General features: G+C 53.3%; 2 protein-coding genes across 2 annotated transcripts in view; both read left to right on the top strand.

The window, feature by feature from the left end:
- LOC308186393 (uncharacterized protein) overlaps nt 1–15,113 on the top strand; it is a 183,078-nt gene that overhangs the window by 26,868 nt on the left and 141,097 nt on the right. The gene's annotated exons all lie outside the window — the stretch shown is intronic.
- On the top strand, nt 8,948–10,447 carry LOC308186418 (olfactory receptor 14C36-like). Its single transcript, XM_080608558.1, has one exon. The coding sequence runs from the start codon at nt 8,963–8,965 to the stop codon at nt 9,902–9,904; it is 942 nt and encodes a 313-aa protein (XP_080464684.1). The 5' UTR covers nt 8,948–8,962; the 3' UTR covers nt 9,905–10,447.

Genomic DNA, 15,113 nt, shown 5'->3' with positions numbered 1-15,113 from the left:
GTGCAGGGATGGCAGGGAGGTGCCTGAATCCCCTCTGCCACGGAGTTTCTGGGAGCAGCTCCCTCTCACTCCCTGCCCATGGCTCTGCTGCCTGCAGCTGTCCCTGCCTGCAGCTGGGTCTCTGTCCCCACGCCTCCTGCCTGCAGGTCACAGCCCCCATCCCACCCACTGGGTGCTCAGCTCTGCCCTGCAGACACCTCCTGGCAGCAGGGCTCTGCCCAGGGGCAGCTCGCTGGGGGCACGTCCGAGAGACCAGGTCACACAGACCCTGCTGGTACTGCACGTGTGGTGGTGGAGCTTCTTCTGGGCTGAGGGGCAGGCAAGGGAATTGTTGGGAGTCCTTGTAACCCTCAATGGGAAGGCTTAGGCGTATCAGCCTCTTCTTGCAAATAGCAGCCTCTATTTCTATTCCCACAGAGACAAAAAAGAAAAAAATGAAAGCAAATAGTCTGGAAAGCTGAGCCTAAAGTATCTAACCCCTGATTTTCTTCTCGCCTTAGATACATCCCAGTTGTGCTTTGGAGCTGAGAGCAGGCTGCCCCAGACAGCAGCCTCCCGCCAGCAGCAGGACCCTGCCCTGCCGGGGGGGCTCCTTCCACCCGCAGCTTCTCCCCGCAGCGCCCTGGGCAGCTCCCCGGGCAGGCTGAGTGCTGAGCCTGGCAGGCGGCAGAGGCCCTGCCCCGGCACACAGCCCCTGGGGCACAGCAGGGACCCTGCTCTGCACCACAGCCCTGGGCACCCCTGCCTGCACGCGCGGCTTCTCCTTCCTCCAGGAGCTGCGGCTGCATTGCCCTCCAGCCAGAGACTTACCGGGGTCAGGGCTGGCAAGTGTTCTCCCCCAGCGAGCTCTGTGCATCCTGCCACTTCTGCCTGCCTTTACCCACTCTGTCTCTGCAGGCAGTGCCCCCAGCCCTGCTGCGCTGGGCAGAGGAGCTGCTCCTGGGCAGAGCTGGCTCTCTGCAGCGCTGCCCGCTTGCCAGGAGCTCCCCTTGGGCCCAGGAGCCCGGCCCAGCTCAGCAGCACAGGCCCAGCCCAAGGCCTCCCTTGCTCTGCCCCCCACCAGGCTCCCTGCCCATGGCCCTGGGGCTGCAGGGGAACCTGCTGGGAAACAGCCCGAAGGGATCCCTGGGGTTCCCTCCCTCCCCTGGGCACACACACTTCTTGACAGCATGCTCATTTCTCTTTACAGAAAACCAATTAAGTGTAACAATCACATCTTCTTGTCCCGCTATCAGTTTGGGCATCCAGACAAAGTCAGGGAATCATCTTCTTTATCCTCTGTTCAGGGAAGGGATCCAGCAGAGTCAGTTAAGGCATCTCATTCAGGGTTTTAGTCCTGGGACTAGAACGGGGCTCAGCTCACACCCGTGCCTGCCCCAGACCCACAGGACCTGGGATTCCTCTGCCCTCCCTTTAATGTACACCACATGGGCACCTGAAGGTGAGCTCCTTTTCTCAGCTCCAACATCATTAATGGAGATGGAGGAAATCAGGGGGCTGCAAACACCTGGTGACATGTCAGGGGGCAGAGGGACGTGCAGGTATCTGCAAGCTCTCATGGAGGAACCCTGAGGGACAGGGCAGCACCTGGGGGCATCCCCTTGGAGGCTGGTGGGGAATGCCTTTGGCCAGCTGAAGCGACAGCAAATGCACACATTTAGGACAACTAAACCTGTCCCTCCTCAGGAGGCTCAGGGCAGCCTGTAGAGGTATCCACCTGACCCAATGGAGAACTGTGCCACAGGGAGACCTGAGTCTCTCTCCCTCTTCTCCATTTAGTTTTCCCTCCATCTCCAGTGACTGTAACGGCACTTGTCTCACGGACATCCCTACATTGCCTAACCTCGTTCAGGGCAGCTGCTCCATGTAATAGCCAGTTCCAGGCCTGCAGTGCTACCTGAGATGCCAGCGCTGCCCAGCACCACTGGAGCATGCAGCTGACACGGGCAGCACAGGACCCACAGGACAGCTCTGGCCATTCATAGCTGGTACTTAACGGGAACCCCGATGGCATCTCCGACAGATCTGGTGCTTATGAGCAAGTGGCCGCTTCTCAGGGCTGCAGCAAGCCAAGGTCTGGCCCTCCTCTATCCAGTAGAGGCAGGCAGTGCATGGATATGAGGCACATCACACCGGGGTTTCTACTTGTGTTTGCAAACACTGCTACTGCTTCTTACCCCCATGCTTTACTCAAGACACAGCCCAGTGATTTTTTCTGTGTCCCTGGATCACAGGATGCCCATAGCCAAGGACTTTGGCAGCAGCCCCTTCTCCTGCCTGGAGATCAGCCCCAGCTCCAGCACTGGCCCTCAGGGCTGCACCAACACCACAAAAGGCCCTCTGCTGTCAGGGCGCCACAGCCCAGGCCTGTTTCCTTCTGGCCTCAGGAACACCAGGGCGTGCTCTGCTTCGGGCCCCTCATTTCATCCTCCCATGGCCATCTGCCATCCACGGCAGCAGGTTTCTGCTCTGAAGGAAAGCCTCTGCATGCCCATGCTTGGGCACAGGATCTGGGACAAGGCTGAGTTTGGCCCTTGTGCCACAGCTGAGGTGCTGCAGCCCAGATGTGCCCCAATGCCCTCAGCGTGGGGCACAGGCAGGAGGAGCTGAATCCCCACCGTAAGGAAGCTGCGTCAGCCTTAAGGAGTGCACTGCATCTGTCCCAAGCTGTTCTCCCTACTCTCCCCTTTGTCTGCTGCACTGCCCTACCCCTCTCCCTTGCCATGAGGTGCTGAGAGTATGTTTGCCATTCCCTCGTGTACTACTTCTGCCTCCTGCATGGCAGACTGGGGGATGTTGCTGAGGCCTTCTCAAATCTCAGAGCCCCGTGAGATGTCCGGGAAGGAAGGCACTGGCATGTGCTGCAATTCCCTTCATATAACACATCCTACTTCTCCAAGTGAGCGACATGCATTGAAGAGGAGTTCAGGCATACCGAGGGGCTGTCTTCGCATACCGAGCTGCCTTCGCTCCCATCTTTTGAAAAAAGCCCAGGCCCAGGACAAGCCTCAAAACCCACCTTCCGGGGACAGCTCCCAAGAGCACAGGCGTGTTGGTGCAGGAACACAGGGGTGACTTTTCCAGCGCTCCACATCCTTTATTCCGTGGCCTTTGTCACCATTTCAAGATGTTCCTGGTGGATTTGTCAGGATCCTGTGGAAAAGAACTGGGCAGAAGGGAGGTGACTGTTTCTCAGGACAAGAAGGGAAATCTCTCGTCACTCTCCCAAGCTGTGCCATCTCCATGCTGCTGACCTCCCAGGCCTTCAGATGACACGTGCTGATGTCACAGGGGGATGCACTGCATCACCAGGATATCGTCACTGGAGCAGCGGCAGTGCCGGCACTTCCCTGCAAGGCCTGGTCCCTGCTGGGCACTGCTTGGGTGCTCCCCACCGCTGTCCTTCTGTGGCCAGGAGTGGGGGCAGCAGGCAGCAAGGTTGCACTGGGCGACCCTCGCTGATGGGCGGAGGAGCAGGGGCACCTTGCAGAGGAGCTGTGGTTGAGGAGCCAGGGCGGGCATCCCTTGTCCTGAGCTGAGGGCCAGCAGCAAGCGAGATGGAGGGCTGCTGGAGGGTGACCATCACCTCCAACCTGACTTCCCTTTTTCCAGTGCTCCTGCAGCTCTCCTCCAAAGGTGAGGGTGTCAGGAGCCCCTTCCCAAGGGGTGTCCCAGGGGCTGTCAGCTGTCCCAAGCTGCAAGCCCTGGGCTGTTTTGGGGAGCTGGGCAGGACAAGTGTCTGCTGCAAGAGCCCTGCCTGAGGATTCCAATGGGCTCAGGGGACGTTGCAGCAACCACGACTCCTAGGTCCTGATGCTAGGGCTGCCCTGAGCCCCACGGATCCACTAGGCATGGCTCAGCCTCGTCGTGATGGGGGACAATCCAGGGCCAGGTTTTCCTGGGAGCTGGTGCCTCTTTGAGATCTGTCTCTGGGAGGAAAGACCTCTGTTGTCCCAGAGACTGGTGTGGCCTGCAGCTCCCACAGGCCTCTCAGGAATGTTCCAGCCATGCCTGAGTTGGAAATCAAGCCTTCCCCTTGTACTGCTCTCCTTCAGGGGAACCTCTGTTCCTTCCCTCCTGTTCCGCCAGGCTGGCAGAGCATGTCCTGGATGCTGAGATGCCATCCCTGAATGGCCACTCTACAGCCTAACACTGCCTTATGTTGTGATAAAATTGCTGGTCATGAGACTAATCTGGTAGTTGTACTCAGCATTGCTGTCACCTCCATACTTGAGGAACCATCTCCCAGAAACTATTCATAATTAACAGTTGTTACCTTTTCTCCTCGGGGAGCCAATCTATGGGAAGGATGAGGGGGGACACTTCTTCTCCCCACTTCTTCCCTTTCCCTTTCTCCTTCACCTCCCCCTTTCTCCTCCAGGCTAGTTACAATAGCTCTTCAAAACTTTGAATGTCCTTGGGATGTTCAAACCAACTTCTTCTTATTCTTACCTCTCCTGAACGTGTTTCAGGTTTTGTTTAAGGTTAGGGTAACCTATTTCTAGAATGCCACACAGGGATGTGCCTTGAGGCAAGATAATTATGAGTGGCAGGGAATGTGGGAGGATATGGGCGGGCACCTAGAACTGTAGACACCTGCAATGCTTTGTTACTTCACCCATGAACAAGTTCAGAATCCTAAAAAAAAATATCACAGAATGCTTGAAAAAGGAGTGTCATCACCCTGGCAATTCCAAAGAGACAGAAATCACTGCAAAGTGCTGGGGCTTGGCCTTTGCTTACTGAGTTGCAATCTACACAACTCCAAGGCCTGCGACTGGGCCACAGAACCAACCTGTGCCTGTATCAGTCATACGTATACGTGAGAAAAAAAACAAAATCAGCTTGTTTAGCAAGGAAAGAAGCTCCTACTCATACAGGGAAGGAGGAAGAAAAAGATGAGGCAGGCTACTCCCAAGTAGGGCCATCAGAGGGAAATATGGATGAAGAGTGAGATAACATAAAATCATCAGTAAGCACCTGATCACTGTTCCTTGGGGAGCTGTGAGATGTGCGAAAAGATTTCATCCATCATCTAGGCCAGCACATTGTCACCTCGCTGATCTGATACGGGGATAACAGGGCCAGTAGCCTGGAATTAGAGGGCAGGGAAGTCAAGCAGCTGGATACCTCCCCAGGGAAGGGGGCATTGACAAAGCAGTTGGAAAGGGGGCACAAAGCCTCACTCTCTTGAGGCAACTCCTGTCAGGTGTAAAGGAAAGGTATCCCTTCAAGGAAGATGTTGCATGTCACCCAGGCAAATGGACCACCAGGGAGAGAGGCAGCCCATATCTGATGGAATTGGCCACGCTGGAGGTGATTTATGGTGATTTATGCACATTAAACAGTTTTCTACCTTGCCCGGTCCCTCACAGGATCCTTCTGTTGTGGGGTTGCTCAGGGTCGAAGTGCCAGTAGCTACCCAAATGGTGCACCAGTGGCAATATGGCACTATCCGAGACTCCCTGATTACCATATATATGCTGATTCATTAACTGGAGAGCCAAGGACTGATCAGCAAAACTCGCTCACCCTTTAATAATCCCATAGGGTCAGTGCAAACGTCTAATGGAGAGCTGCAACTAACAGTGGAGTACTGTGTCTAGAATGAAGTCACACCAAATTCAGTAGGTCATCTATAGTCTTCTCTCCTTACAGTCTTAGTTCTAAGAGCAGTTAAATGATCCCTTACAGTATCTGAATGCTGCTGTCGGATCCCTTCCTGGGATCATAAGGAACCAGTACCTCCAGGCCAGAACACTCTCCCTGTACCCGTGGATGCACGCCCTAAGGTCCCATGAACTGTTACGGGTGTAGTTTGCAAAGTAACCACTGATTTTGTCCCCACCCACCGCCTGTTGTACCCCTGCAGAGTCCTGCCTCAAGGCACAAAGGGCAGGGAGACCTTGCTGGTGAGAGCTGAGGCCCTGTGGAGATGTCTGAGACACAACAGCCATTACAGCCATGGGGCATGTAGAAAATGAAGAAAATGGTTTAGCTCTCCCTGTGACACATGACTCCTTTTGCTCTGCTGACAGCCTCTGCAGGCTGCCCTGCACATAAGGAGTAGGGACAGGTTCAGTTGTCCTACATGTGGCATCTGCTGCCATTTCAGTTACCCAAAGGACATATGCCTCCACCTGACTCGCAGAGGATCAGCTACAAATTTCACGAGATGTTTGCATCTGAACAGCTCTTGCCTGTCCTCGATTTCCACTAAGGAGCTATTGTGGCTCAGTAATTCGCATTAAGCTGCCTATGTTGTGGACACCTGAACTGAGGCCGGAGGAATCCCAGCTCCTGCGGGTCTGTGGCAGACATGGGAGGGAGCTGAGACCTCTCCCAGCCCCAGGAATAACAAGCAGCATGAGATGCCTCGACTGACTCTGCTGAATTCCTTCCTCAAGTGGGGATGAAGGAGATCAGTCCCTGACCATGACTTCATGTCCAAACTGATACTGGGACAACAAGATGAGATTGTTACACTTAATTGGTTTTCTGTAAGGAGAAATGACCCTGGTGTGAAGAAGTGTGTGTGCCAGGGGAGGGAGGAACCCCAGGGATTCCTTGAGGCTGTTTCCCAGCAGGTTCCCCTGCAGCCCCAGGGCCATGGGCAGGGAGCCTGGTGGGGGGCAGAGCAAGGGAGGCCTTGGGCTGGGCCTGTGCTGCTGAGCTGGGCCGGGCTCCTGGGCCCAAGGGGAGCTCCTGGCAAGCGGGCAGCGCTGCAGAGAGCCAGCTCTGCCCAGGAGCAGCTCCTCTGCCCAGCGCAGCAGGGCTGGGGGCACTGCCTGCAGAGACAGAGTGGGTAAAGGCAGGCAGAAGTGGCAGGATGCACAGAGCTCGCTGGGGGAGAACACTTGCCAGCCCTGACCCCGGTAAGTCTCTGGCTGGAGGGCAATGCAGCCGCAGCTCCTGGAGGAAGGAGAAGGCGCGGGTGCAGGCAGGGGTGCCCAGGGCTGTGGTGCAGAGCAGGGTCCCTGCTGTGCCCCAGGGGCTGTGTGCCGGGGCAGGGCCTCTGCCGCCTGCCAGGCTCAGCACTCAGCCTGCCCGGGGAGCTGCCCAGGGCGCTGCGGGGAGAAGCTGCGGGTGGAAGGAGCCCCCCCGGCAGGGCAGGGTCCTGCTGCTGGCGGGAGGCTGCTGCCTGCTCACAGCTCCACAGCACCCATCGGATGTATTAAGGCGAGAAGGCAGTCAGCGGTTAGATGCTGCAGGCTCAGCTTTCCAGACTATTTGCTTCTTTGGCTCTGTGGGAATGGAAATAGAGACTGTTATTTCCAAGAAAAGCTGACACTCCTAAGCCATACTACTGAGGGTTACAAGGACTCCCATCAAGTCCCTTTCCTTCTCCTCAACCCCTAGAAAGCTCCACCACCACACGTGCAATGCCAGCAGGCTCTGTGTGACCTGGTCTCTAGGACGTGTCCCCAGCGAGCTGCCCCTGGGCAGAGCCCTGCTGCCAGGAGGTGTCTGCAGGGCAGAGCTGAGCACCCAGCGGGTGGGATGGGGGCTGTGACCTGCAGGCAGGAGGCGTGGGGACAGAGACCCAGCTGCAGGCAGGGACAGCTGCAGGCAGCAGAGCCATGGGCAGGGAGTGAGTGGGAGCTGCTCCCAGAAGCAACATGGGACGGAGGATTTGGGCACCTGCCCTGCTGACGCCTTCTTCATACAAACTCCTGAGCTTCTTTTCTCATCTAATAATAATGTCATGAGTTTCTTTTGACTAACTAGAGCTTTGGGGAGGAGAATTCGTGTGCAGCTCAAAAACTGGTGATGATGTTCCTATCTCTTCAATACGTCCATGAATAAAAGGCATACATGTTTCCTCCTAACTGTTGGGTCTCTGGAAAATGCTGTGTGTGGGGAAGGAGCTGACTCTCCCTTCAGGACACCACATCTAAGGAAATTTGACTCTTTACATGGGGCTTCTGCTGGGCTGCGTGTGTCCATGCAGAAGGGCACAGCTCTGCCCTAGCAGCTCTGTGTTATCTATCCATGGAGAAGACACATCAGTCCTAAGGTCATAGAAATGTTGCTGAATGGTTGTATGTGGGCAGCTGCTATGATCGCTGTGTGTCCGTGGTGAAGAGCAGAGAGCTGAGATCCTCCTCAGATATGATGACATGGGTGAGGGGTTAAGAGATCTGCTCTTTGAACCTGGATTCCTCTGCTCTCAGCAGCATTAAGGTTCTATTCAGAGGTACACCTGAGTGTGACCTTAGCCTTGCGGGACCTCCAAGATTTCCATGGGCGAGTAGGACAAACGCCAAGGATATATACCTAAAAGGACCCCTTAGATGAGGCGTGGAAACTTTAAAAAACACACTGGAGTCTGGATGGTGGGTTTTCACAAGAACAGAGAGTTATTGTGAATTGGCAGCAAGCATGCTGAAAATAGTTTGGTATCTCATCTGTAATTAATCCAAGAACAGCCCATGTTCTCATTTCCGTAACTGCGGAGGGCAGGACTGCCTCCTCCAGAGCCCTTCTCATCCCAGTGGTGCCATCAACCAGCACCAACCACAGCTCATGAACGGAACCTGCAAAGGTGTTCCTGAAAGGGCAGACGCAGTTGTGGAGGTTTCTACAAGAAATGGAGTAGGTTTGATCACGGAGTTCTGTCCTAATGTTTTCCTGTTTTTTCCTCCTCAGACAGCTCTCCATACCCAGATTACTTCCCTCACTCTGATCTCAAGGACAGAGTCATTACCTCACAGGACCCACAAGATTTCACCTGGAGTACAGCAGAAATGCCAAGGACGTCCAGAATCCCCTGCTCCCAGCAGCACCCTCTGGCAGCACCAACCAGCGCTCTAGCAAGGCACCTGCAGCAGAGGTTTTCCTGAAAGGGTAGCAGCAGTTTTGAGGTGTAACAAGAAATAGAGTAGGTTTTGCTCACATGGTCTAGCTTAACATTTTGCTTTATTTTCCTCTTCAGACAGGTCTCCAGGCCCAGAGGAATTAAATGTCCAACAGCAGCTCCATCAGCGAGTTCCTCCTCCTGCCATTCGCAGACACGCGGGAGCTGCAGCTCCTGCACTTTGGGCTCTTCCTGGCCATCTACCTGGCTGCCCTCCTGGGCAATGGCCTCATCCTCACCGCCGTAGCCTGCGACCACCGCCTCCACACCCCCATGTACTTCTTCCTCCTCAACCTCGGCGTCCTCGACCTGGGCTGCATCTCCACCACTCTCCCCAAAGCCATGGCCAATTCCCTCTGGGACACCAGGGCCATTTCCTACACAGGATGTGCTGCCCAGGTCTTTTTCTTTTTCTTTTTGTTTTCAGCAGAGTATTATCTTCTCACTGTCATGTCCTACGACCGCTACGTTGCCATCTGCAAGCCCCTGCACTACGGGAGCATCCTGGGCAGCAGAGCTTGTGCCAAGATGGCAGCAGCTGCCTGGGGCAGTGGCTTTCTCCATGCTGTGCTGCACACTGCTAATACATTTTCTCTGACACTTTGCCAAGGCAATGCTGTGGACCAGTTCTTCTGTGAAGTTCCAAAGATCCTCAAGCTCTCCTGCTCAAACTCCTACCTCAGGGAAGTTTGGATAATTATGGTTGGATTCTGTTTAGCGTCTGGGTGTTTTGTTTTCATCGTGCTGTCCTATGTGCAGATTTTCAGAGCTGTACTGAGGATGTCCTCAGAGCAGGGACAGCTCAAAGCCTTTTCCACGTGCCTCCCTCACCTGGCCGTGGTCTCCCTGTTTCTCAGCATGACCATATTTGCCTACCTGAAGTCCCCCTCCATCTCACCATCTCTGGACCTGGTGGTGGCAGTTCTGTACTCAGTTGTGCCACCGGCATTGAACCCCCTCATCTACAGCATGAGAAACAAGGAGCTTAAGAGTGCTGTTAGGAAAGTGATTGCATGGATATTTCTGATTAGTGATAAATTTAAATGATCTACACAAATGACTTCCCTTGCAGGCCTGCTCCTTGTTTATCATTATTGAAGTTTTTATCCTCAGTATCATTTGCATTTACTAATTTCTTAGAAATATGTTTCTTTATTCATCGGCCACCTACTGCGGAATGAAACTGTTCTGTTTACTCTCGAGGCTTTATAATATGTGTATAACAGCAGGCCAGAGTAAACTCTGTGATAGCGTCTGCCTAATAAAATTGCATCTCCCCAGTGCTCTTCTTGAAGACTTGGTTCTTCTTTCAAAGCTGGTGCCAAGACCAGCGCTGAGCAGCTGCTCCCCGAAAAGCCTGTTGCTCCACGGATAAGGCAAAGAAAAAGCTCATTTTGTGAGCTGTGAGAGACCGAGGGTAGGATTTAGGAGTAAGCTGTTGGTGTCTGATGACAGCAGAAATGGTGAACAGTCACTGAGGTACACAGCCGTGACTGTCCCACAACCGTCAGGGCAGAGGACATCCTCCAGGAAATTAATGGGGAGCTGCCTGAAGAGCCCAGGTGTTCTCCTGAGTAGCATGTGCCTGGGGTGGTCAGTGACTGGAACCCCACAAAGCGAGAGATCCCTTCCCCCAAGATGAAGTCTCCATAGGGAGAGTGCCAAACTTAGATGTCCACAGGCACACAAGGACTCTGCAAGGCCTGGGGGATTCAGTGGGGGACCATCACGCACAAGGTGGGGAGTATGGAGAGGAATTGCTGTCATCTCCGAGGAATTACCATCAGGTAGGTCTAAAAAGACAGCTGGAAACCTCTGGTGTCCTTGAAATGTTCCCTAGTCTTTCCGAGCACCTGCCACAACCATGGAACCCAGTGAGAGGGTTTGGCAGCAGTGATCCCAACCCAGCTGGGTCTACTTCTCACCCTGTGCCCTCTTCCTGGGCATCTACCTGGCTGCCCTCCTGGGCAATGGCCTCATCCTCACCGCTGTAGCCTGCGACCACCGCCTCCACACCCCCATGTACTTCTTCCTCCTCAACCTCGCCCTCCTCGACCTGGGATCCATCTCCACCACTCTCCCTAAAGCCATGGTCAATACCCTTTGGGACACCAGGGCCATCTCCTATCAAGGATGTGCTGCACAGGTCTTTTTCTTTGCCTTCTTGGCTGGTACAGATTTTTCCCTTTTCACTGTCATGTCCTATGACCGCTACGTTGCCATCTGCAAGCCCCTGCACTACGGGAGCCTCCTGGGCAGCAGAGCTTGTGCCCAGATGGCAGCAGCTGCCTGGGGCAGTGGCTTTCTCAATGCTGTGCTGCACACTGCCAATACATTTTCCCTGCCCCTCTGCCGAGGCAATGCTGTGGACCAGTTCTTCTGTGAAATCCCCCAGATCCTCAAGCTCTTCTGCTCACATTCCTACCATAGGGATCTTAGACTTCTCACATTTAGTAGTTTTCTGTTTTTGGGCTGTTTTTTTTTTCATTGTTCTCTCCTATGTTCAGATCTTCAGGCTGTGCTGAGGATGCCCTCTGAGCAGGGACGGCACAAAGCCTTTTCCACATGTGTCCCTCATTTGGTCGTGGTCTCTTTGTTAATCGTCACTGGCATGTTTGCCTACCTGAAGCCCCCCTCTATCTTTTCCCCAGCCCTGGACCTGGTGGTGGCAGTTCTTTACTCTGTGGTTCCCCCAGCACTGAACCCCCTCATCTACAGCACAAGGAGGCAAGCACTAAAGGATGCTATTGTGAAAGTGCTTTTATGGACATTTTTCAGGAATCATAAATGTCCCATATCTCTCCACAGGTGACCCCCTGTATATCCCATTCAAACCTTGTGTTTCCTTCTTTTACATTATTATATTTTGTCTTGTTTTCATATTTCATTATTTTTAACTGTTTGTGCTTCTGCTTTTCATCCCCCCCAATATTTTCACTCCTACCACTGCTATTGAGGAATGAACATGCATTGTGTCAGATGAAGCCTGTCCAAGCCTGTTTAAAAGTGTGTATCAATGTGGACTTTCTCGTAGCAAAGTAATAGCTGTATATAAATTAAATGGGACTTTTTCACTTCCTGATGGCTGAGCTTTTTGTTTAAAGCTCACTATTGGTGGCATCAACCAAAGGGAAAGTACAAAATCCCAGGTGGGAGCTGGTCTTGGAAATGTCTGACTCCTTCCTCCTGTTGGGATCCGTGGCTGTGAGTGGGGCAGTGATGCTGGGCCAGCCCAGAGACAGGCCTGTGGACAGGAGCCACAGCACTGCAGCAAGTTCTCACACGGCCACCACCCCCAAACTACTGCCAGGCCCCAGGCCCCAGCCAGGCCGGCCTCTCCCCTCAGTCACAGCCGTGGTTGTAGGGACCAGGAGACACCTGGGGCAGGATGTGTGGGTGGGCAGCACCAGCCCCAGCACTCCTGGCAGCCCCTCTGCAGCCAGAGCAGCTCCCAAAGGTCAGGACGGGCCTCAGCGCTGCCCACAGGGCCAGGGGCTTTGGGACTGCAGGTACTGACAGCACCTGCTGGGAGACCCCAGAGCCAGGGCTGAGCGTCAGTGCCTGGCACCACAGCTCACAGTGCCTCCTGTCCCGTGTCCTGACCTCTCTCAGGAGCACTGCTGGGTGTGTTATTCCCTGCCTGGGTGTGGAAAGGAGCTGCTGGAGGGCTTCACTGGTGATCTCTGTAGCCCCTGGCTCTGGCCCCACATCAGCTCGCAATTACTGCCACTGTCCCTCTGCACTGGCTGTTGGGTTTCTCACGTGCCCTCCTCTGATCTCATGCAGTGCGTCTCGTCCTGGAGTAGTCCCTCACAGCCTGCCTATAGAGTAATGGGATCCTGGTGAGGCTGTGCTTCAAGAGCAGGCTGGGATTGCCCTTGGTCTGAGTAGGTGTGGTGATCTGGCAGGGGCACAAGTTGGGGCAGAGAAGATAGAAAAAGCAGAAAGAGAGATATCAAATAAAAGGGGGAAAAAAATCACCTCTGAGCATGAGAGGTGAACCAAGCACTGACCAACGTGATCTAGCTGCCAAGTTATCCCAGCTGAGGGCAGGCCAAGGTACAGGCCTCCAAAGGTTCTTCCAATTCATAATCCTCAAGGCAGTGGAGTCTGGACCTGGGAATACTGCTGTGGGTTGAGACACTGCCTGCTTTTGTAATCTCTGCTCATCAGGGTTACCTAGTGAGTGAGGTCATCCTAAAAGCAAACTCTGTTCCATGGGCACCAGGACTCAGACTGGTTTGAGGTACCACGGAAAAGTTTCCAGAAACACTGCCAGGTATCACAGAACGACAGAATGTTTGAGGTTGGAAGGGAGCTCTGGAGATTGCCTAGGCCAACCCCTTTGCTCAAACAGGATCAGCCTGAGCAGGTTGCCCAGGTCCATGTCCAGATGGGTTCTGAATACCTCCAGGGTTGGAGGCTCCACAACTTCTCTGAGCAACCACAAGCCTCCACAATCTGAGGACCTCTTTTAGTGGAAGGCAGTCAGGTTTGTTAAACACATTTTCCGCTTTATAAATTCCTACTTACTCCTCCCAGTCATGTTCTTAACCACCACTTCTTTGGAATCCAGTTTGCCCAAGGGTTCCCTAACAAGTTCCTCCACCTCACAAAGTACGACTTCCTTGCTTCAGGCTTTTTTTTGTTCTGATCTCAAGGACTTGCTGTTCCAGAAGCCAAGGTTGGAAAGAATGCAGCAAAGAGGACAGTGAGCAGTGCCTCAGCCTTCTCTATGTCCTCTGCCACCTGTGCCTTCTCTGTATTTAGCAGTGAGTCTGCATTTTATCCAGCCTTCCATTCAATGTCCTTGTAGAAGTCCTTCTTGTTGTTCTTCACGTCCTTTGCCAGATTCAACTCCAGGAGGGCTTTGGTTGTCCTAACAATATCTCTGCATGCTCATCAATTTAGCATTGATGCCCTCCAGAAACCCGTTAGATGGCTTGTGCTCTGTTGTACTGGTATTCTAGCAGAAATCTGGGTGTTTCAACTTCCCCCGTGAGGACCATTTCCTGCAAACTTGAGGCATTTTCCAGTTGTCTGAGGAAGGCCATACCTGCTGCTTCTTCCTTACAGGAGGTCTCTAGGTGACACCAACGACAAGGTCACCCATGTTCGTGTGCCTGCTAATCCAGACCCATGAGTTCTCATCACCAAAACCAGGGCAAAGCTCCTTACGTTGCTGCTGCTCTCCCCCGAAAAGGTCTGCTCTCCCTCCATGCCTTACAATCCTCTCCACCCCTGGATGCACCCCTGTTGTGGGCTGTCACACCATCTCTGCTATCCAAAATGACACCTCTGTAACCACACACAGACCTCTGGTTCTTCCTCTTGTTCTACGCACTATACACATCAGTGCCCTGGCACTTCAGGGAGATGCCCAGGAATTCCAGTTTCCCAAAAGGGATATCACTGGCTGTCAAGCTGGTAAGTCTCAAGAAACTCTTGGTGAATCCATGCTGACTCCTGATCACTTTGTTATCCTCCGTGTGCTTGGAAATGTTTTCCATGTTTAGCTACCCCATCCGATTCCCAGGAACTGAGGAAAGGCTGTCTGGGCTATAGTTTCCAGGGTCTTTCATCTTGCATTCCCTGAAGACAGGGGTCACATTTGCTTTCCTCAGCTGTGCCCTGGGCCTTAAAAAGGAGTCTCAGGGAAGACCTTATGGTGCTCTACAATCACCTTAAAAAGACTATAGTGACGTGGGGATCAGTCTCTTCTCAAAGTACCAAGTGATAAGACAAGAGGAAATAGCCTTAAGTTGTGCCAGGAGAGGTTTAGGTTTGATATTCAGAATAATTTCTTCTCTGAAAGAGTTATGAAGTATTGGAACAGGCTGCCAAGGGAAGTAGTTGAGTCATCATCCTTGGAGGTCGTTAAAAAACATGAAGATGTAGGGCTTTGTGACATGTTTTAATGGTGGGCATTGCAGTGCTAGGTCAAAGGTTGGACTGGATAATCTTAGAGGTCGTTTCCAACCTAAATGATTCTGTGATTTGCTGATAATTCTGTGCTCTGGGCTTCTGGGTGTTGGAGTCTGCCACTTGTGCCATAAAGATTTGGCTGGTTCATAAACAGGAAGGATGTGTGAGGGAATTCCTAGCACAGGTGTGGCCGCTGCTTGACAGCAAAGAGATAAAAGCAGGATGTGTCCAACCTCTCTAACCTTCATTGCTCTCTGCTCTGCTTAGACCTGAGATGTAAAGGTGAAATGTGCCAATATGCGCATGTCCTGGGAACATAATCTCCCTTTCA

The sequence above is a fragment of the Anser brachyrhynchus genome (genome assembly GCF_964034855.1).
Source record: "Anser brachyrhynchus genome assembly, contig: SCAFFOLD_86, whole genome shotgun sequence".
Lineage (NCBI taxonomy): Eukaryota > Metazoa > Chordata > Aves > Anseriformes > Anatidae > Anser > Anser brachyrhynchus.
The sequence above is the reverse complement of the archived record's forward strand: the minus strand, read 5'-3'. Positions and strand labels throughout refer to the sequence as shown.